The following is a 21,492-nucleotide window of genomic DNA, read 5'->3' as shown; positions in this document are numbered from 1 at the left end:
TGGCTTATGCAGTGATGAGTAGCAGATTGTGCCTCAAAACAAGACAGAAAGCAAGGACTGATATCTAAGTTCCTCCTCTAACTTCTACGTGTGTGCTAGGGCACACACACACACACACACACACACACACACACACACACACACGAGCATACATGTACACTGCAGCATATTTCACACACACATACATGCACATGCACATACACTCGATCTGCTAGTATCAGCTGCTAAGTGATGATTTCACTACAATATGATTACAGAGAGGGGGAGATGTGTAAATCTGGTGAGTAAAAGAGGGTAAATGGAATCTCTATTTTGTGCTTACACTTTTGTATCTTGTGTGGCGCCTCATTCCAATGCCTGACGTGGGAGGATTACTAATATCACAACACGCCTGATTTATAGCAGCTCAATTAGGTTAAACAGCTTGATTCATTTCAGTTGGATAAGAAAAATTCTTGTTGAATATGAATCCTTGCTATGCAGTGAACACAAACTCAGGCTCATTATTACTTATGGAACTTTTCTTTATGGATGAGTGTTTCTCAGCCAAGTAGCGGTAGTCACCCAGCTGATGACCATAAGGAAAGGCAAACACTGTCAGTAGAATAACATCCTCAGCCAAGTGTTTATGTTGGATACATATACAATACAGAACTGTTCCTAACTAATGAGACAGAGTGGCCTCCCCAACTCTCTCCCTTTGTATTATTTCTTGCCACCCATGTGTTGAGCAAGATTTTCTCAGGACCCAAGCCCCATCCTACTGGCAAGTTCTGCTTCATTGCAAGCTGGATTTATTCTTTCTGTCCCAGTGAATGTCGTACATCACTGTACGTGGCTGTGAGCTAGCTCTGAGTACAGTTGTGACACAACAGTTAATGCAGCTTCCAGGGCTGATTAATTTATGCAGAGACTATTTTAAACAATAAAACAATCACGGGGAGTCAATATTTTAACACATTATTCCTAACTTTTGCTTTTATCCCCAAATTTGCTTTTACCCCCCAAATCTTTTGGTTCATGTACTTTCAAAAAGCATTTTTTTTTCTTTTTTAAAATTCTCTCCCACTACAGGCAAGGCAACACCTAACCTTTTCTACTGAGAACTAAACTTTCTTCTCTATGCTCTAGCTTGGGATGGTTTAGCTTTTCTTTAACCTGCAGTCTGGAATTCTCTTCCCTAGGGGCTGAAAGAAGGCCTATGAGCATTTTAAATCTTTTCTTGATGCATTCAAAACCACTCTAAAATATCCATCTGGACACTGGGACAGGGGATCAGCTCACCTTGGACTAGAACCCAAATTCTTCTACTGTTACCTGTGCTCAAAGCCTACGTGCAATCTCCTTTCGCTATCCTTTTCCTGTTTTTGTCCTTTAGTTTCCAACCAGATAGCCCTTGTCTCTGTACCCAGAGTTCTGAGGCAGCCTGTCCCTTTCCTTTTCCCAGTCTCAGCTCACTTAACCCCTGCCTGGGTCAGAGCTCCAGGCCCCCTGCTTTCCCGGCAGGAGAAGAAAGACATCTGCCAGTGAGAAAAATCTGTTAAGGAGAACATGAGCACAGTCGTGGTTATGACTTTGCCATCTCAGAACTCCCTCTGTCAGGGACCGGCATGGGCTTCCCACACTTGCTACATGGACAGATGTTTTCAATTATTCTCACTGACAGGCCCCCAGGCCAGGATCCTTTCTGATTGGCCGTCCCTGGACTCTGAGGGGAATAAAGGAAACTGAGGCTAGGAGACCGAACACCTCAGTCATCACTTTCATCAGGGTTTCTCTGCAGCAACTGGTTGTGTGGGACAGTTCTCCCAGAACTGGAACCTCTTTGTAAACACAGACTCAATTTCCTTTGAAACCTTCCTTTCATTCTGGTTTTAAGTTTTCTGCCAATAGTTCTTCTGTCGTTAGAAGAGAGCAAGACATTTGTCATTTCTTAACCAAATCTTTCCTTTTGTTGTTCTTCCAGAATTTTGAGCACATACCAGACTACAGTGGGAGTTATAACTTAGAGAAATTGAACTTGAAATTATTGGACTTCTAGACTTGTCTGTACACAATCATCTGCAAAAAACGACCTACATATTATCTGGAAGGAGTGTATTGGCCAATGTGTCAACTCACTGTAAGAGGACAAGTTCCCTCCTGAAGTCAACAGCCACTTCCCAGATGAGATTTGTATGACTAGCTTTGTCAGGGCCACATGAGACACTGTCCTTGCACTGCTAGCTCTGTTTGTTGTCTGTTTTCACAGTAGACAGACACAAGGACAGTAATAATTGTATTTGCCCTAATTCTCTTATGTATTATTGACTTTGATGTGGCTGTGACCAAAGGACGTGACGGAACAAGTTAATGAAAGAGGGGTTAATTCATGATTTCAGAGGGTTCAGTCCATGGTCATTTGGCTCCATGCACTCTGGGAGAACATCACAGTGGTGTGAGTCTAGGGATGAAGAAGTAAACAGGAGGTGGGGAGAGGGAGGGAAACACACCAAGGAAGAGACGACATATAATATTCAGGAACATCTCCCCACAATGAAGTTGGGCCCCAGCTCCCAAAGCTTCCTCTTTTACTTCTTAAGATTGTGAAGAAAATCAAGCATCCAACACACAGGGAGCATTTCATATTCAAGCCATTGCATCCTGATTGCCTTCCTTTTGCTATTTCCTAAGTATCCAATGGCCAACTGATCCTTCTGGTACTCTTACAATGCAGTGATAACATCAGTAATAGGGAGGAACTGAGATGTGGCTTTTGACAGCCCCCCCCAGACAGATTTTCCCACCTCAAGTTCTTATTCAATGGGCTTAGTTATATTTCATACCATTCAGCCTCAATATTCTTCTTTTCCTATCTCTATGGAACATTCGAAGTTCATTTTTACTTCCCATTTTTTTAATGTCAGATATATAGTTAGAAGGAAATGTGTTCAAGATGCTTCAGTGTTTCTACACATTAGCTTATATTCCTTGATGTTTTGAAATTTGGTTTGTGTGTGGTCCTTCTAGCTCATGTATCCAAACTGCCTTATTTCAGCTGCCATTTTGAAAACAATAGTGGTAGACATGCATGGCTCTGTATTTAATAATATAGATTAAAATCCATGGCATTAGTTACTAAATATCTGAATCTCCATTTTATTTCTTAAAAAATGTTTCCTCAACTTTCAATCTAAATTCTGTATTTTAAGTCTAGTGATAAAATATTATAGGATGTTAATTCATTCTTTTAAAAAAAAAGGTACATGAGGGTTAAAACATATGGTTCCTTCTTTACTCAGAAAAAAAATAATTCCAACCTTTTTGGGGGATCACATATAGCTCTCAAACAGCTGAAGCTAAAACATCAAAGTTGGCATAACCTCAGTTATCCTTGAGTGGGGAAGATCAAGCCAAATTTTTGAAGAAAATGGTTGAACATTTTAAAAATAAAAGATGTCAAAATGCTCTTTCTGAGAATGCCCAATAAAAGACTAAAATAATTTCTTTAGGTCAGTTTTATTTTATTTGCTTGGCAAATTCTTCAATAAAAGCTAATACTCCTTACTGATGATGTCCACTAATGTCCCAACCACAGTCCAACTGTTTATTCCAGGCCTGTGGAGGTTTTCCCCGTGTTTGTCCAGGGGCCAGTCCTGGTCAAGGTTAGTGAGTTGCTTTGGTCCTTTTATATTTTTGTTGTCATTTGGTTTAGTGATCTGATGTGGGACAAATGTGGGGGAGGGGATGACTAACAAGATATTGAAACATATCACAGTAACATGGTAGGTTGATTGTAGTTGCTAAATTCTTGTCTGTTTTTTCTTTCTTTTTTTTTTAAATGAAATTATTTACAACTTTAGTATTCAGAAAAAAATGAGAAGTATTCTTTGGATAAGCAACAAGCAGTTAAAGTCAGTGTTCAAATGCAAAAATACTCGAAAGCAGAGCAGATTCTGCACTTATTATTTCCCGAGACGGTTTCATTTACAGCACTCAATAGCTCTGTGCTACTGACAGTCTGGGGCCACATTTATTCTGTAATAAGATGTAAAGTGCCTGGTGTTACTTGGGACTAGATCAATAGACAGACCTGGCAGATAGTTGACATTATGCTTGTTATCACCACAACATTGTTCCAAGATGTAAATTTCTGAAATGATATCAACAGCCCAGTGAGAACATTGCTTCTTATTGCACAGTCTTCACGGGTCTGTACAATGCAATTTCAGGACCCCAGTTCCCAGTGAAATCCTCAGGTCAAATTTTTCAATTGAAGAAATATTTTGCATATGATGGCTCAAGGGAATTGCCTCTCTGGTAAGATTCTATCTTAACCTGACACAGGATGTCAGGAGGTAGATCTTGATATGTCTGTACTTTATAATATGCAGTCAAACTGTGGTACTCAGATGGGTCCACACATACAGGGAGAGCCCAATAAACTATCTGCAGATCAGCTTAGGTATATCCATCTGATATACAATTATACTCAAGTTATAGATTCAAGTATAATAGGGAAAATGCTATTTTAATAGCTGACAGCAAGATTCCACTTAGGCGAGAAAATTACCTGTTTTTCCTTCTGGCTTAGCAGAAACACTATGATGGGCATTTTGGTTGTGAAAAGATAATTCTTAGAATGCAGCCAGAAAAATGAGAACCAAATTTTCTATGTAGGACAGAAAAATGGACTTACTTCTGATGGCTGTGCACACAGATTATATATACCCTGAGAGTAGAGAGTGGGGCTGAGTGACAGCAGAGACCTACAGAAATTCTTAGAGGAGGAAGGCAGGAGGAAAGGGGACTTTCAGCACCAGGGAAGCCTACTATGTACCTCCACAGTGGAAGGTATCTGTTGGACTAGATGCTGGGTCAGCTTCCCATCCCTGGTGAAGTTTTGGTAAAATTCTGCCAGTTCTTTGGCTGGGAATGAAACGCTGGAACACAGGCAGAGGAACTCTTGAGATAAGGAACTCCTGCAGGAAGGCCTGGGTAAGTTGAAAGTGTGGCTGCATCAGGAGTGACTACAGGGTGTCCCCACCTCGGAATAACCTCAGAGATGCTGAACGCCTAATGTTGAAAGAGTGGAGGGCTGAACAAATTTTATTTCACTTTTAAGGGAATGAAATGTGGAACGAAAGAAGACATCTCTCAGGTTTCTTGGTGTCCTATCTTTCTGCCTCATGTATGCTCAGGGATCCTGTCAGGCCTTGATCCCAAGAAGCAGCAAAAGTGAGTCACCTAAGGTCAGTTTTCACAAGAGGAGCTTCTGCTATGGTTTTTCCTTTCCTCTTCAGGATCAGAATTTAGTCTGTGACCCCAGTTGGGTTGCCGGGGAGACTGACTCTCATACAGAAGGTTTGCTATCTCTATTTCCAAAGTAATAGATAACCTTCTTCTGTCCTCTCAAGTATGCTTAAGCTGCTCTTGTTGCCCATCTCCAAGCAAAGGCCACAGAGCCTTCCAAGACAGAATGCTTATAGGTGGATTCATGTGAGTCAATCTCTGCTGAAAAAATCTACTCACTTACAAGATAAAATCCTAGCCCCTTAATACAGTGTAGTATTATTCTTCTTACTTGACACTAGTCTTTCTTTTTGGTGACATTTATTTAATATTCTCCATGATTATTTGACAAAATATTGCTTTTACTCCCAGTGAGTAGACCTGGCCACATTTTGTTACAGATTTTTTAGGGTGTGTGTGTGAATGGATTTGAACCAAAGAATGGTCCTAACCAGTCTTTTAGCACTTAATCTTTGGATTAAGAATGTTGAGTAGAAGGGGTTCATTCAGTGGGAGTGAAGGGGGCAATAAAAAGGATCATGGGGTAAATATGATGAAAATACATTATATGAAAATACCTTATTTGAAATTGTCAAAGAATAAACAAAAAGATATGAAGAAAACCAGAACACTATTACATTTAAGTTATTTATGAAGCATAACATATGATTTGCATTGGAAAAATAAAAACAGCAAAATGATGAGCTTACTTGTAAATCTTTTTTCCTCACTCAAAGTCATCATTAAAGTATTGTGATCATGAAAATTTGACTTCCCATGGCAAACAGTAAGTTACATCCAGTACCCTTCTTAATAACAGCATACATTCTCCTCTAAGAACTTTAGATTTTAGCTGGTAATGTGTACTGTAGTAACCTAAACAACACAGAATCACCAATTTTCCAAAGCCTTGAGTTAAGAATATACATGCTGCCAATATTGTTTGTTTTTCAGCATTCTGATTCTGAAAACTATAATATAATAAACATATAAATTACAAAAACAAAAAATAATCATGAGATCACCACAAAGATGGAGATAATTGCCCCTTTCATACAATTGTCCAGTCAGAAGATCAGGTATCATTAAACAAACACTCAGAATGTCTCTTTAAATTCTATCCAATTCATAGTGTCTTCTAAGACTGTGAAACAAGTTTCCCTTCTGTCCTTCTTAGAAGTGAATATATAGCCTACTACTTAAGACTAATGGGGATAGGACATCACCAAATAGTCTTCCTCCATAGTCTCCCAGTTTCTTTCTATGTTCCTTTTTTTCTAGTGCACAATGGTGACTCTCCAGTAGCAATGCTGATTCTGGAAGCCATGTTTAAAATTCCAGTTATGGAGTTTTGAGCATATCAGTTATGGATAGTTGTTTAAGAAATCTAAGTAAAGATGCCAAATTTGTGGCAAAATATTAAGAGCGAGGGGAATTCAGGTAGAGCAGAGTGCAAAGACTCCTGACAGTTGGCAGAGGCCTTCTTGTCTGATTCCACTTATCCAGCTCTCCATTTCCCCTGTAAAATAACTGACCAGTGCACACAACACATTTGATGTGCCCAGCTAGCTAATGACTCTCAACTGTGCACATCTGTTCCCACTAGAGGGAAGTCCCAGGAGAGAGTCCCAAACAAGTTTATGCCAGTTGTACTTATTATTATAATTATGTAATTTAATTAGCTATTATGTAAGCCGATGAAATATGAGACTAAAAAGGAAGAGAGCTGCTTCAGGAACACTTTCTTTGGAGAGAAGATAAATCTTGTTTTATCTAAAATTACCAAGGATTTTCTCTGAGGATGGGGTCAGGTATGACTGAACTTGCAAAGGTTTTTTTGTTTTGTTTTGTTTTCTTTTTCAAATCCATCACAGTTGATATTGCTTGAGCTTTTACATTTTCCTATCCACATGCCCTTTGTTCCATTTCATGTCAGTAGCGTCTAGTTATCATCTCCTAAGGGCTTCCCAGGGCCATGCACACTGTAAAGTGATTTGCTTATATTATTTCATTTGATATACATGATAATAACTATCAATTTTTGAAAAATTACATTAAGTGCTTGGTACTATACTGAGCACATTATGTATATATTATCCATTTAATCTTCATAGTACTCCTATTTTTGTGCAAAAACCTAAAAGGGTAGAAGGATTGAGAACTTGGTGTACACTCACAACTAAGAGGCCAAACTCCTGAGACTGGAACCCGGCACTTATCCTCTGAAGCCTTATCCTGTATTATTAACCTATGCTGCCTCCATGCATTGCTTTTATGGACTGTCTATAGTAACTGTGCAGTCTCTGCAGAGTTTGAAGTACGCTTTGCTACAGGTGTTCTTTCCTGTCATGTGGGTGAAGGGATGCACAGTTAGATGAATATTACTCCCCCCCCCTCTTTTTTGATAAAAACGATACCAGTTTGCTAGAAAATGGAAGTTATAGGCAACTTTCCCTAATGATAGGTATCAGTGCTCCTTGATGACACTTAGCTTTTATTCACTATCATTGACTGAACTATTATTTTCATCCAAGATAGATGAGTTGTTGGGGAGAAATCACAGTAATAATTTACAGTTGTAGGCTGGTAGATTTTTCTCGTTGACTTCCAGTCATTATTCCTTCCTCCTTTTAGTGAGATCATGTTTGGGAGAAGTTATTTTCTCCCCACTCCCAGTATCTGCTTTGTGTGAAGTTAACCCAGGGTGGGCCTGCCTTCCAAACCCAGCTAATGAGAGCCATGCATTCTTTTGCTATAGAGAATGGATCAGGAACAAACAAGGAATAAACAAGGGACACGAGCCAGGCCAAGGAGAAGGATTCCTGGAAGTTTCTCTTCCCACAGTAGAAGAGCAGCGTACATGCCCCCAAGGATGTGAAGTTGACATGATATAATCCTGGCACTGCCATTTTGCTGCCAGGAGAAAAAAGATTTCTAAGTTAAAACAAAGTTAACCCGGTGGTGAACAGAGTTTAGGTGTGGGAAGGGAATGTCTGTCAATACCCTGTGGCGATTGGCTCTAACATGCAGAGTCCTGTCTAATCATGAAATTTTCATTTCTGAAGAGTTTTTCTTTTGCCTAAACAGTTTGAATTGGGCTTCCATCATTTGGACCGAAATTTCATCTACATGTCTAGATATGATTTCATATGTCACCTAATGCAACTGAATACTGATCTAGAATGGCAGCTTGTAAATATTTAGAGAAGCAGAAGAAATCACATCTAAGAGAAGCAAAGTAAAGTTGTGTATATCAGCCTCTATGGCGTAGTGCTAGCTGATGCTTTGGCTTTATCACTTCTTAGTTCTACTTTGTTCTTTAATTTAAAAGAAGATTCACTAAACTGCTAAATAAAGGGACTTGATTATGAGATAAAATTCATAACATTTTAGGATCTGTATTCCTTAGGAGACTTCAGATAAAGCCAGAACATTCAGGAGGAATGCCCCCCATGATGTTTTTTAAATGAATTTTAAAAATCAAGACTTCTTCGAGGAATATTTTCTTCCTATTCTCTTGCAAAACACATACTCTTGTATATATGTCCACACAGGAAGAGAAAGCCGTTCAGGTACAATCTAACTTGCAATCAAGAACTGCTCAAATAGGACCTTTATCATCAACACAGCACATCCAAAAATGTCTTTGTAAAATAAATCAAATTATAAGAGTTAATTGATTCCAGGCAGCATCAGCAACTGCAGGTGGAGATGGAATAACAGGATGTTTATTAATGAAGAACTATTAATCAAAATTGACAATACCAATTCCTGTTGGTTGTATTTGAAAGATTCCTGCAGTGGTTATAGATATTTGTTGAAATTTTAAACATAACTTTGAAAGGAGGAAAAAAGAGGCTATGCAAACACATGGGAATTTTAGCTGAGGATTTGGGCTACTGATGTTGTAACAGTGAAAAGAGAGTCCTAAATGCAATTTGACAAGCAATGCCAAAGATGCCAGTGGTAATTAATTAGCACTTAATTGAGACCACAGAACAACAGGACATAGGAATCAGTACTCAGTGCCATTTTCCCCTCAGGCTCCAACTCATGAGGGTCAGCAGTGTGGCTGCAAGCTGAAGGTCAGTAAGTAGATTGGGAGAACACATTGACACTGGACATTTCATGATGGATCTCTCTCACCCTTTGCTGCTGCCCCTGGCTATCACTGACGAGAAAAGGACTGCCATTGTCTGAGGGGAATTTATTGCTCAGGCACATCTAAACTGAGGTAGACGCTGTCCTCACATCCTGCACTAGATGGGATACTTTGGGAAGATTCAAGCTCAAATGTTTGCGATCATGAGGGTCAGCTGACATAAAAGCGTGAGGATTTAGAATGGGGAATTCTTTAAAATTTCTGCCTTTGTATGGCTATATTTAAGTTTTTGTAAAAGTAAATCCCTATAGAAATTTCTCACAACAAATTTTTATAGACTTTTTGGTAAAAATAATAGATAAATGTAAATTCATTAAAATTTTTTTTCTTTCTGAAAAGTAGATCATAGATATTATAATAATAGCATGGACTTTAAAGACAGGTCCACATTCGATCTTAAGTATCCCCCATGCTTCCCAGGTCTTCCCCATGGTGCAGATTTACCCTGTCTTTATAGATAGGTGACAACATATTTAGCCCAGGGGAAACTCTTGTTCATCAACTGAGCAAATGAAATGAATTCTTCTAATCTCAGAGCAAATTAACTGACAGTTTCTGATGGAAAATTTATGGTAGCTTGTCTGGCAAATATGGATCAGAGAATAGTTTTGTTAAAACTGTCTCCTCTAAAACACAAATTTTGACAGTTTTAATTTTTTTCTTTTTCTTTCTTTCTTTCTCTCTCTCTCTTTCTTTCTTTCCTTCTTTCCTTTCTTTCCTTCTTTCCTTTCTTTCTTTCTTTCTTTCTTTCTTTCTTTCTTTCTTTCTTTCTTTCTTTCTTTCCTTCCTTCTTTCCTTTCTTTCTTTCCTTCTTTCCTTCTTTCCTTTCTTTCTAAGCTTCGTGTTGAAGTCCGCAATGAAAGCTCAGCTTACTGACATAACTAGTAATTGGAGCCTCCGTTCCTGAGTACTGAGCCCTCCATCCACGAGGATTATATTACTTTGAAGGGCCTTCACTCTCCAAATAGGCTCAGATAAACTGCAAATGCTACATACACATCTGGAAAAGGCTCTTCAGTGATCTGCTTTATTTGGTCACACACATGCCTGCAGTCAAAGCAAATCAGATACCCAACTTCTCTGCATTCCTAGAAAGTGCTTCACTAGGATTCTTCAGTGGTCCTTGAAAGGTGTCTCAGACAATGACACTCACTGTTGAGCAGCAGCAACCTGTCACCATTTGATAAGAAGTGTCCTTTCCCTCTTCCTGACTCACTTCCTGCTCCTCTCTCATTTACTGAGTCAAGTCCATTCCCACGAGCCAACAGTCACCCCAACTTCATTTCTCCTTTACACTTAGAGGACTGCCAGACAAACAAAAGTGTTCTTTATTACGGTTGGTATCCTGGTGGCATGCCCTGAGTAGTCAGCGGCTCCCAGGCTTTCCATTAGGAAGCACATTTGAGCTTGATGAAGACAACAAGGAGACGAGCCACTTGGTGAGCTCCGAATCAGAAGAAAAATACATAAAAGAAGGCAAGGGAGTGCTTATCCTCGCTGCCTTGATATTAATTTAGCAAGAAAACAGTGTTTTTCATTATCAGTCATTCCTCATTTCTTTGTAACCTAACTGCTGTTTGAGATAAAGTCATTTTCAAACTAAGATACTTTAGTTCTGTGAGAATTACTTCCCTTTCTCTCATTCTTTGAAAAGCTCATGTCTTTCTCTGCACTTTAACAGTGACCAGCCTGTATTGTTGATTGCTGATCTTCCCTAGCCCACAACTTAACAACCATAATTCTTTGCTCGGTGAAAGTTACTATGTGAAGCTGTGAGCTATCTACTATACATATGGATAGTACATATCTACTATCCATAAACCCTTTCAGTAAACATGTCTGAATAAGCTATAAATCTAAGCTCCACATTGATTTTTAAAATTTAGTTATTTACTTGATTTACACTCCTATATTATTAAGTAAAAGAACTATATTTAAAATGCATTTGAAATAGAAATATTACAGTACATTTAAAGCCAGAAAGAAAACAAAAATGATGGGAAAACAGGATTCAGGATCCAAATGGAAGCTATGAAGATCCATGTGCTTGCTAATGTCAGTCAGGTTTAGCTCAAGACTTTCTTGCTTTTTGAATTTCATTACTTGTGCTTGGGTGTCCAGTGATTGTGACTACTGTTAACTTTTAAGAACATTCTGGCTTTCCTTTATTATCAGACCACATTTGCCCAGAGGTATCAAGACTCAAAATGCCCTATTTTTCTCCCTTTTGCAAGTTAGCTTGGTACTGTGTTCTTTTTGTGTACACAATAATTCCTCCTTATCCATGCATCTGTTAGCAAGATTCCTAGTAGATGCTTGATATTGCAGACAGTGGCAAACTCTGTCTCTGCTACATGTTTTTAATATTCAGCCTGGTACACCAGGAGCAACAGAAGTTACCTGTCCTGTGTGTCTGTGTACTCTATGCTGGTGCCTCCTGTGTTTCCATGGTCTTGGGCTGTATGGCAGTTGTTAACAATAAGAGTCACTGAAGCACAACACTGAAACTGCAGTAATAGATCTGGTCCTGAGATAGTTACTAAGTAACTAACGAGCAGGTAGTGTCCATGGTACAGGTACACTGGCAAAGATTCATATTCTGGATAGGAAAGTGAGAAATTTCTGCTGTCCAGAGTAGCATACAACTTAAAACCTATGAATTATTTATTTATGGAATTTTCCATATTAGTTTTTTTTTTTTTTTGCTTAATATGTTTTTGGGCTGTTGTTGACTGAGAATAATTGAAGTCTTGGAAAACATATCCATGGATGGGGGTCTACAGTAATTTGATTATTCATCTTTCAGAGCCACACACTTGTAATGATTTTTGCACAGAAGTTTCTCTAAGGAGGGAGTTAGTTTTGCACTGAAGTTATATCTAAGGGTTTTATATCATTTAATTAGGCCTGCATTCTAAATACTGGACCTATTCCAGTTTTTTTTTGATAACCTATGCAATAATATATTCTTTCTGTATACTAGAGTTTGGTTGTGTAAGTAGAAGATGGTTGGTTGCTTTATGTGGTGATAAATTGCAATAATGTGTTTTTAAACACTTGGTGAAGTATGGGATACATGGTTAACAATTGTGTCTATTTATGTCAGTCAATCTGGAAAAATTACAAAAACAGCAATGTGCTTTGGCCTATATTCACTTCATACCCAACATGGAGTATCCAATGTGCTTCTACAGCTATTCCTAGGCCAGGCCAAGCAGTCAGAGCAGAGGAAGATGTTTACACACAGGGCAGGCAGTTCCCTAATAAGGTCCCCTATTGTAAGAGCTGGAAGTTGAGTCCAAACTTCCAAAGAAGAAGTCATACTATCTTGGGTAGGCAGAAAGGATTCAGAGGGATCCGGATGGGAGGGGGATGGTGGGAATGAAGAGTGTGCATTTTTAAAGTTAAGAGAATAAGGCAGGATGATCACCGAATTTACTCACCTAGTGGTTCTTGTATGGAATTCACAGAATGCCAAGGAGAGCTATGACAAGCAAATCTAAGTATTTTGTAGAAAGGGGGTCAGGGGAAGAAATTACTTCTATTGGAACCTGAAAATATAAAAATCTTAACTGTATTTAATGACCTAGAATGATGAGTCTATTTCCATTTTCTTCGCCCAGCACTAGTGACCGGGTTAGGGGCCCTGCAACATTGTTAGGTGACAGGGGGAAGTCCTAAGTCTGCTCATCTTTGACATTAGAAGATTAGACAGCTTCTGCTCTGCTGGGGAAAACCTAGGTGCCATTTCTGACCCGAAATGAGAATAAAGGTCAGTTGTTGCTCCCATGGTGGCTTCTCCTCTGTTTGCCTGTTTTGGATGTCTCTCAACTCCCAGATGTCTGCAAAGAGGCTTAGTGCATGGCACTGGATGTTAAAAGAGGCTTTCTCCTCCTCCCTCCTCTTCTGGCCAAGGTGTTGATTGGACCAAAATTCCTCAGAGCCAACCCAAACCAACCTCTCCCCAAACCTCCTCAGACCAAAAAAAATCTTTCCATCTGCACCCATGATGCCAAGCTACTAATTCCTGATTCGAAACTCAGTGGTTATTTTTTAAAAAAAATAGAGTCCACACTTTAGTGTACTGGTGTGTAAAATGTAAATGCAAAATATAATAGATTAACACTGAGTTACAGAAGGTAATGGGGACGTTTCTCTTTAATTTAGGGCAGGAAGTCACATCTGCATTTTGAAGTTCACTTCTGGTATGCTGCTGTTTCTTGGTGAGTTTCATGATGACACCAGCAGCTCTCTGGTGGTTTTGATTACTCATTTTCAGAAAACACTCCTTCTCCTGTTTTGCAGCATTTTCTTCTTGGAGAGTTAGGATGGCCATTTTGAAACGGTAAAGACAAAGAACTGTCATCGCATACCTGTTTCTAAGCACAGTGACTATCCCTTCCTCAGCCATCCCATGCGTACTGGGAAAGGCATGCATCTATTGACAAGTTGCGAGCCCCCTATAAGCCCCCAGCTCTGGGGACAAGACAGAACTATAGAGGGAGGGGTTTGTACCAAGACAGGGTGGGTATGAACAGGCTCCTCACCTTGGCTGCACTACGTTCATTGTATTCTAAACTTCTACTTTGGGTGCAATCCCAACCACGCTGCTAACAATATGGCTTTCACATCTCAAGGGAGCTCTCTGTGCCTCATGGCCTTTGTCTTTTGCCTTCTTTGGACATCTCTCATTACCATTGAAGTGCTTCCACTTATTTGCCTACCCTGTTCTTCTGGAGCTCAGTTGTTAACTGAGTGTTTCTTCTTAGTCACACCTGCATTCAGAACACTCACCCATTCTTTGTTCCCTCTTCCTCTCATGAAAGTTCTCAAACTTACACTTCTTCCAGGAAAGCTTCCCTGGCTAAATTCAACAGTAGTCAGGATAGTGTGAGACACACACTTTGGTCATTTTAGTTTAAAGCTACCTCTAATTCATTATTTTGCTGGGTTTTTAAATAGTATCTGTAATAGCCATGGTTTGCTATGATCTGTCTTAGTTTATGACCTTACTGAGTGAACAAGATATGTCAAATTCACTTTGGGACTGCCTTCGGTGTGCTATAAAAACCTCTTATTCAAAAATCCCACCAACATTTATTGATAGCCTACTGTGTCACAGGGGTTGGATCATGTTCAAGCACTAAAGGGACAGACGATATGCACTTAACACCATAGAAGTCATGGAAAACAACAGAGTTGTTTCAAGCAGAGTAGGCCCAACATCCAATGATGAAAAGCTTTGAAAATAAAGTAGGGTGGATGAGCCATAGTGAGAAGGGAAGTGTGGCTGGGCAGTGATAGTTTCTCTAAGTCCTTTCAACTCGATGAAAGACTGTAAATTCAGTGTCAAGCAGAGCTTGACAGGAAATAACGACCAGGGAATAATAAGCAGGGTATGGTTGACTTCTACTTCCTGTATGGCTTAATACTCTTCCTAAAAGCCTTCTTGTGAATGAATGACCTTGGGTAGGGTAATTAATTCATTTCCATTTCCTGAACTTTTAGCATCTGAAAGTTTGCTTGCTTTCCTGCTTTCTTCTTGGTTAGGCTGTAGTTTATTGGGACAACACTAACAAATGGCCCCTTTCTCAAGTTTTTTAGGTGTGTAAGCAGCAGCACGTCTTGGGTCTTAGTATCCGTTCCCCTTTTCTCCACTCTCACACACACATACACAAGTTCACTTCAGGTTTTTCCTGGCACACCAAGGGGAAACTTGAGCATAGGTTTAAGTCTGTGTAACTAAAGACCATAGCTCTGTGGCTTTGACTGCACTTCCCGATGCTGGGATTCCACAAATAAATAATAAAATATAATGATTTTTAAAGCATTTGGAAATGCTGAGTTGAAAGGTGGGGTATAAGTGCAATGTCTTATTGCGAAAGTGATATCTCTCACATTATGAGCTCCTAATGGAGGTGCAGTAATGGAGGAGGAGGCACTTAGGCCTGGAGACCTGGTCCCTGATGGCGGGTGGGGCTCAGGCAGGCCCGTGGTAATGCTTACTGTATGTGGAGAACTTCCTTCCAATCTAGCAGGTGTGAGAAGGGTCACACTGCTGTTTATTCCCCTAAACCTCGGAAGCCATCATCATTTCTTATTGATGGAGGATATAGCTGAAAATCATACTGGATAAACACTGATGATTTAGAAATATGAATATAGGTTTGAGTTCTGAGCTTAAGTAAACACACATGTGGCACGGAGCACATTAGGAACCTGGAGGAGCACAAACCCTTGTGTGCAGTGTTGGTTGACTTAGGTCCCCTCTATGTACATAGTAAAGTCCTAACTTCCAGTTCCTCATACTGCAGCTGCAAGCAGGTTAGGGGAGTAAAAAGGTCACTAAGTTAAAATGAAGTTGCTAGGTCTGGCTCTAAGTGTCTGACTATGTCCTTACCCGAGTACACACAGAGGTCGTAGGAGCACACAGGCACAGAAGCAAGACCATGAGATCATCAAGAAATAAGACAAAGGTCATCTGCAAGTGATGGAGAGTGGCCAAAGAAGGAAGTCTGTTGTTTAAGGTGTAGTACTGCCTGTGGGGTTTTTCATGGCAGGCCTACGGCATATAGTCTCTTCGGTCCTTGGATTCACATGGAACTGAAGAGTACACCATAGAACACAATCAATACTTTTAATTCTGTGTGATGTGAGTGCTTTCTCAACTAAGTTCATAACTTTAATTATAAAGTGAATATAACCTGTATCAAATTATGAGTATGTTAACATATTGAATGGGAACAAGAAAAATAAGCACCAGACCCAGGCTACATAAGCACTTGAAGGTAGAGTAAAAAAATCTGGTTTCCTTGACCACATTGTCATAATATGCATACATAACAGTTTATTGAATCCAGGCTGTGTAGACAACCAGAAGAACTCTGGCTCCATACTGTCACAATGCATGCCCACAACAAAGACTCAGGGAGAACAGCCCCTTTCATTCGATCTCTCAAGTATTACCAACACGAGAGCTAAAAACCTTACGTCTGTCTGAAGTTTATCTATGTATCCATGCATAAGTTATTAACCGGGCTCCCTGGGCTCTGCTGATGAAAATATTAATATATTCAAATCTCATTCCAGCTACTGAAAAACACGGCACATCAGATAAATGCATTAATATCGTCCTTAGACAAAAGACACCAGTATTATTTTTAAACTTTCCTCTTGTTGCTTGGACTCCTGCTGAAACATTGGTGACATATAGCCTAATAAGGTAAAGTGGCCATCAGGTGCTGAAGTATTGGGTTGACTGTATCTATAAAGCTCTGTTTATTGTACTTGAAACACAACACTGTTTTATGTGAATTATGTGCCCAGTACTGCTCAGAGCATCCAAGACAGAAATGTTTTCTTTTGAGTTTCTTAGACATTTTACCTGATGGGAATGAGCTGGGCTGCATCCAGATGTCATCTTGTGGCAGACCCCATGACCTCTGTTCTGGAAACAGCCTCACCTTCATGAGCTGCCTCTCCAGGTACAGTAAAGCCTCCATTGAGTTGGGAGGTAGAGCTTTGCTGAGACCCCAGCAAGCCAAGTGGGATGGCTGGAGGAGTCCAAGCAGTGACGAGAGGGCTAATACTTGGGACTTAGCCCCTGAGATCACCACTCAGCATTTTTGGAGGCAACTTGGATATTTATAATGACCAGCCTCTACCCTGTCCAGCTTTGCCTTTTTGCTATTGGCTGCATTTAAGGCCTTTTTATCAATGACAACAAGCTAAGTGGGTGGTCTTCTACCTCCTTCTAGCTGTAGGAAGAAAAATAGTGACATAATTTTTCACAGCCTGAAATAATTGTGGAAGTACAGATACTGGTTAGGCTTGCTATGAATTATTAGTGGAAAAGTGGGTCTCAGAAGTACGTTACATGTGAAATATTTTTCGTCACTTGAACATGTGCCGTCCAGAGCTGGCCCTGTTCTAGCCGTCACAGGGAACAAACATTTCACATTCCCAGATGCTCCCAATTTGGTGCGGTTTGGAGTGTAATTTAGATCAAACGTCTCCATGTAAATGAGTCAGGGTTTCTTAATTAGGTGCCTCTAAAGCAAAACCTTGGACCACATCAGTAGGTGTGGGTGTGGTGCCCACAATACTGGAATCTTTCCTGTATCATTCAAATAGAGCCCCCCCCCCTTCGGTTGTGTTTTTTTTGTTTTTTTTTTTTTTTTCAGGCAAAGTAATAAATCTGCAGATGGCATAGACAGAGAGGCGCTGCTTCAGAAGAGCTGTCTGAAAACACCGCTTCTTTGGCAAATGCCTTAAAGTAGGTCATTCTGCTGTGATTTTGCTTTTTCTTTAGATTTGATTGCCAGCTTTTTGTTCCCATTACAAGTAGGGTGCATTCCAGTCCGCAGACTTGGTCTTACTTTTCCAACTGGTATTTGTTTACTAGCATTTTCAGATCTTCATAGAAAATGGCCAATCTCCTGTCACAGGGCTAATCATGCACTTGACCACAAAGTGAAATGGATCCTGGCGATAATCTGGGGACGCTGAAATATTAAATGCCTTAAACACCCGGTCTTCCCACAGCAAAACTGCCTTGATTTATACGGGTAGGTTTGTTGAAATAATTGCCCCATCTTTTATACATGTGAGAAGAAGAGGTGACAGGGTGGAAATGGAAAACTTTCACAGGCCCCAGAGTTGTTGGTATAGATATTCAGGTTATCCGCTTTTTCACTTGTCATTGTTTGTGTTTTTTATAGGGGGAAAATCACTGGGTCCCATTTCCCTATCAAGGCTTTGGGATTTACATGCAGAACTCCCTGTGGCATTAATGAGTTACCTGCATAAATTCCCAGGCAATCGATGGCCACATAGACCTTGCTTGGTTCTATTAATTATTCTTCACAGAACCTTGACACTGACATTAAATGAGGCCTTAAAAAATCTTGATGAAGGTCTTAAGGTATCTTTTACTGTTTAGATATTAGCATTGCAAAAACTATGTCTGAAGCATTATTCATTGTGTGGTGCCATAGGGAAGGAGGGGTTGAGATGAGGTGGCAAGAGCATAGGGCAGACAGAGTGAATGTCCTGGCTTTAACTCTTCATTGCCTCTCGTCTAGTTTTGCTAGAACCGAATCTGGTGCTCAAACTGTAATAATGAGGAAAATAACAGCTAAAAATCAGATTGAATGAATTGAATATGTTGTTTTCTCCAGATTGGTGTTGAATATGGTGTCTTCTCCAAGGCCAAGTTTTGTCTTGGCAAATTGTTGATGCTTTCAGGTGAATTCCAAAATGTCAATTAAAAAGACACAAAGTGGGTGTTGGAGAGGAGGTACATTTTTATATTATTGGCTAGGTATGTTGTAAGAGTGGCTTTCAAGTGTGTTCTCAAGGAACAGCTGAAGAAAATGGCTTAACATACCATTTTTCACTCATTTCCAGTAACTTTTTTTTTCACTTAGATGGGGCATAGAAAGTTCTGATTAAGCAAATGTTCTGGTTAAAAACACTTATCATCATATGCGGATTAGCAGTAATCAAATAACACAATTAATACTAAAATTACAAGGACACAGAATTAGCATCCTTTGATAATTCACAAGGAACTTTTGAATCTTCAAGCTCTCATTAAGAACTGGAGTTATCGCTGTGCTAGAGTGTGGTTATTAGATAAGTGGGGGACTATTAGAAGTTTCTGACTGGTGAAATGGCAGCTAATTGAAATTTGTTTGGATCCTTTTGGGCAGGAATTATTTATTGGCTAATGCTTATTGGATGTCACTCTTCAAGTCTGGGTGATGCAGCTAATTCCGATTTCGCTGTTTACTTTCTAATTTTCCCATTTGCTACTTAGTGGTTCAGGCCATGCTTGATCCCGGGTTGCATTTCATTCCTTACTTCTTGCTGATTCTGAAGTGTCTTGGTGAATGCATTCACTTTTGTGGTTTGAAACATTTACTCTAAAACAGATACATCTCAATCTGTTTCCTTCTTTTACATAATGCCTTCTTTTCTCTACTTGCTAAAATGTTTTGTCAAATCACTTTTCGGCCCTGTCCTCTATGATTTACATGGGATGCTGTAACTGTGAAGAAAAAAAAAAATCCTGCTCTCAAGGAACAACATCGTCACTACATAGAAGGAAGGATCAGTTGAGTGTTGTAACAGGTAGCAGAGATCTACCTACAGTTTGAAAAGGAGCCTGGAGGGAAGTTTGCATGCAAAAACCAACTCACGTTGTTGGTGCTTCGGAGTTTCTACTGGACTGTTATTCACATCCAGCTCTAAATTCCATAGAGGTCCTTTTAGTTACAGGGATTGTAAATGTCTTTTAATATAACAGAGGAAATCAATGCTACAAGAAGATCTGCTGCTCAGTGTGACAGGGGAAGAGGAAAGCCTGAATGAGAAGATCAGGTGTTCCCGATGTGAATCCAGTATTTTCTCCATTTGAGGCCCTGTCCATGCAGTGTTGAGTGCTGAGGATGGATTCTGTTTGGATTTTCCACCATGTCAACACCCCTATAACAGAACAGTCATACTTCAGTCTCCCAGGGAGACTGGTTCTAAGGTCTCCTTGGGATAACAAAATCCCTACATAAAGGTCTAGTTCTTTATTTAAGATATTGCATATGCAATATTATAAATATAGAACAGATGAACATCCCTCTATAAACTTTAACTGATCTCTAGATTATTTATAACATGTAATACAATGCCAGTGATGTATACATAGTTATATTATTCAGAGAATAATGACAAGAAAAAAATCTCTGTATGATTATTATAAATAGAAAAAAAAATTAATGGTGTTTTATTAGTAGTGGTGTGATGGGTTGAATCTTCAGATGTGGGACCACAAGCTAACTATGGCTTTTCTATTCATGTCATTAAAGTTCACACACACACACACACACACACACACACACACACACACACACACACAGTTTAAGCCCATGTTGAAGGGGGTAAAAGCAGTTGCTATGAAGTGAGGCAATGTGCCTACGCCCACTGAGGAAGCTGACCACCGAGAGTGGCTGCAACCAATCTTTGGTTCTCTTAAGCCATCAGAAAGTGGTTTTCCTGCTGCCTGCAGATCCAGATTGCAGAACTCTCAGCTACCTCTCCAGCACCATCTCTGGCTGTGTGCCACCAAGCTCCCTGCTATAATTATAACAGACTAAACCTCTGAACTGTAAACCTGGGTTAAAATGTCTTCCTTTGTAAGAGTTGCCATGGTCATAGTGTTTCTTCACAGCAATAAAACTCTAACAAAGACAGGTTGAGTGTTCCATAGTCTTTCACTCTCTGCATAAGGTCTGGCTGTGGGTCTCTGTATTTGTTCCTATCTGCTGCAGGAGGAAACTTCTCTGATGATGGCTGAGCAAGGCACTGACCTATTAGTATAGCAGAGTGCATTAGTAGTCATTTTATTGCTACTTTTTGTAAGTAAGTAGTAACAGGAAGTAGAATTTGGTTTTACCCTAGGTTCCTGGGCCATCTAGTCTCTGGTTCTTCGTCACCCAGGCTATGCCAGGCATGGGTTCCATCTCATGGAGCGGGCTTTCAGTCAAAGGAGATGTTGGTTGGTTACTTCCACAAACGTGGTGCTACCATTGCTCTAGCACACTTACAGGCAGGATACCATTGTATCAAAGGGTTGTGCCTGCGTTGGTGTTTATGTTTCTCCTTTGGCAGCAGACAGTCCCCACATCACTCTTAATCCTCACCGTTTGCCATCGTCTCACTTTATCCTGCTAGTTCTGTACCATGCAATGACATTACTCTCCTTATCCTATAGATAAGGAAATATCTTTGTGCTCTCTGGGTTAGGTTTATTACAGCCTCCACAAGGCCAAGGCCAATTTCTAGGTAGGTGGGAAATTTCTAGAACTCCACATGGGCAATAGTTCGTGCTCAGTACTAATTCCTAGATATTTTAGTTTTATTGGTGGCCTCACTATTTTGCAGCCCATAGGCTGGGCACCTTGGCACTGTCTCAGACTCTTTAGTTCTCCATGTACCATTCAAAAAATACATAAAAACATATATTTCAAAGTCTCTATAGGAGCTCCCCACTTCCTGCTTATTTT

General features: G+C 39.9%; 1 protein-coding gene across 3 annotated transcripts in view; it reads right to left on the bottom strand.

Moving 5' to 3' along the window:
- Window positions 1-21,492, bottom strand: part of Arhgap15 (Rho GTPase activating protein 15) — a 602,692-nt gene that overhangs the window by 22,556 nt on the left and 558,644 nt on the right. Inside the window, exon 14 of one of the 3 annotated variants that reach the window (XM_037204746.1) lies at window positions 17,598-19,921. The exons of the other annotated variants lie outside the window; for them this stretch is intronic. Coding sequence (XP_037060641.1) covers window positions 19,813-19,921 — 109 coding nt within the window. The 3' untranslated portion in view covers window positions 17,598-19,812. Of the gene's footprint in view, window positions 1-17,597; window positions 19,922-21,492 lie in introns of those variants that run through there. 3 annotated transcript variants of the gene reach the window in all.

This window comes from Peromyscus leucopus, chromosome 4, assembly GCF_004664715.2.
Source record: "Peromyscus leucopus breed LL Stock chromosome 4, UCI_PerLeu_2.1, whole genome shotgun sequence".
NCBI lineage: Eukaryota > Metazoa > Chordata > Mammalia > Rodentia > Cricetidae > Peromyscus > Peromyscus leucopus.
This window is presented reverse-complemented; position numbering and strand designations above follow the sequence as displayed.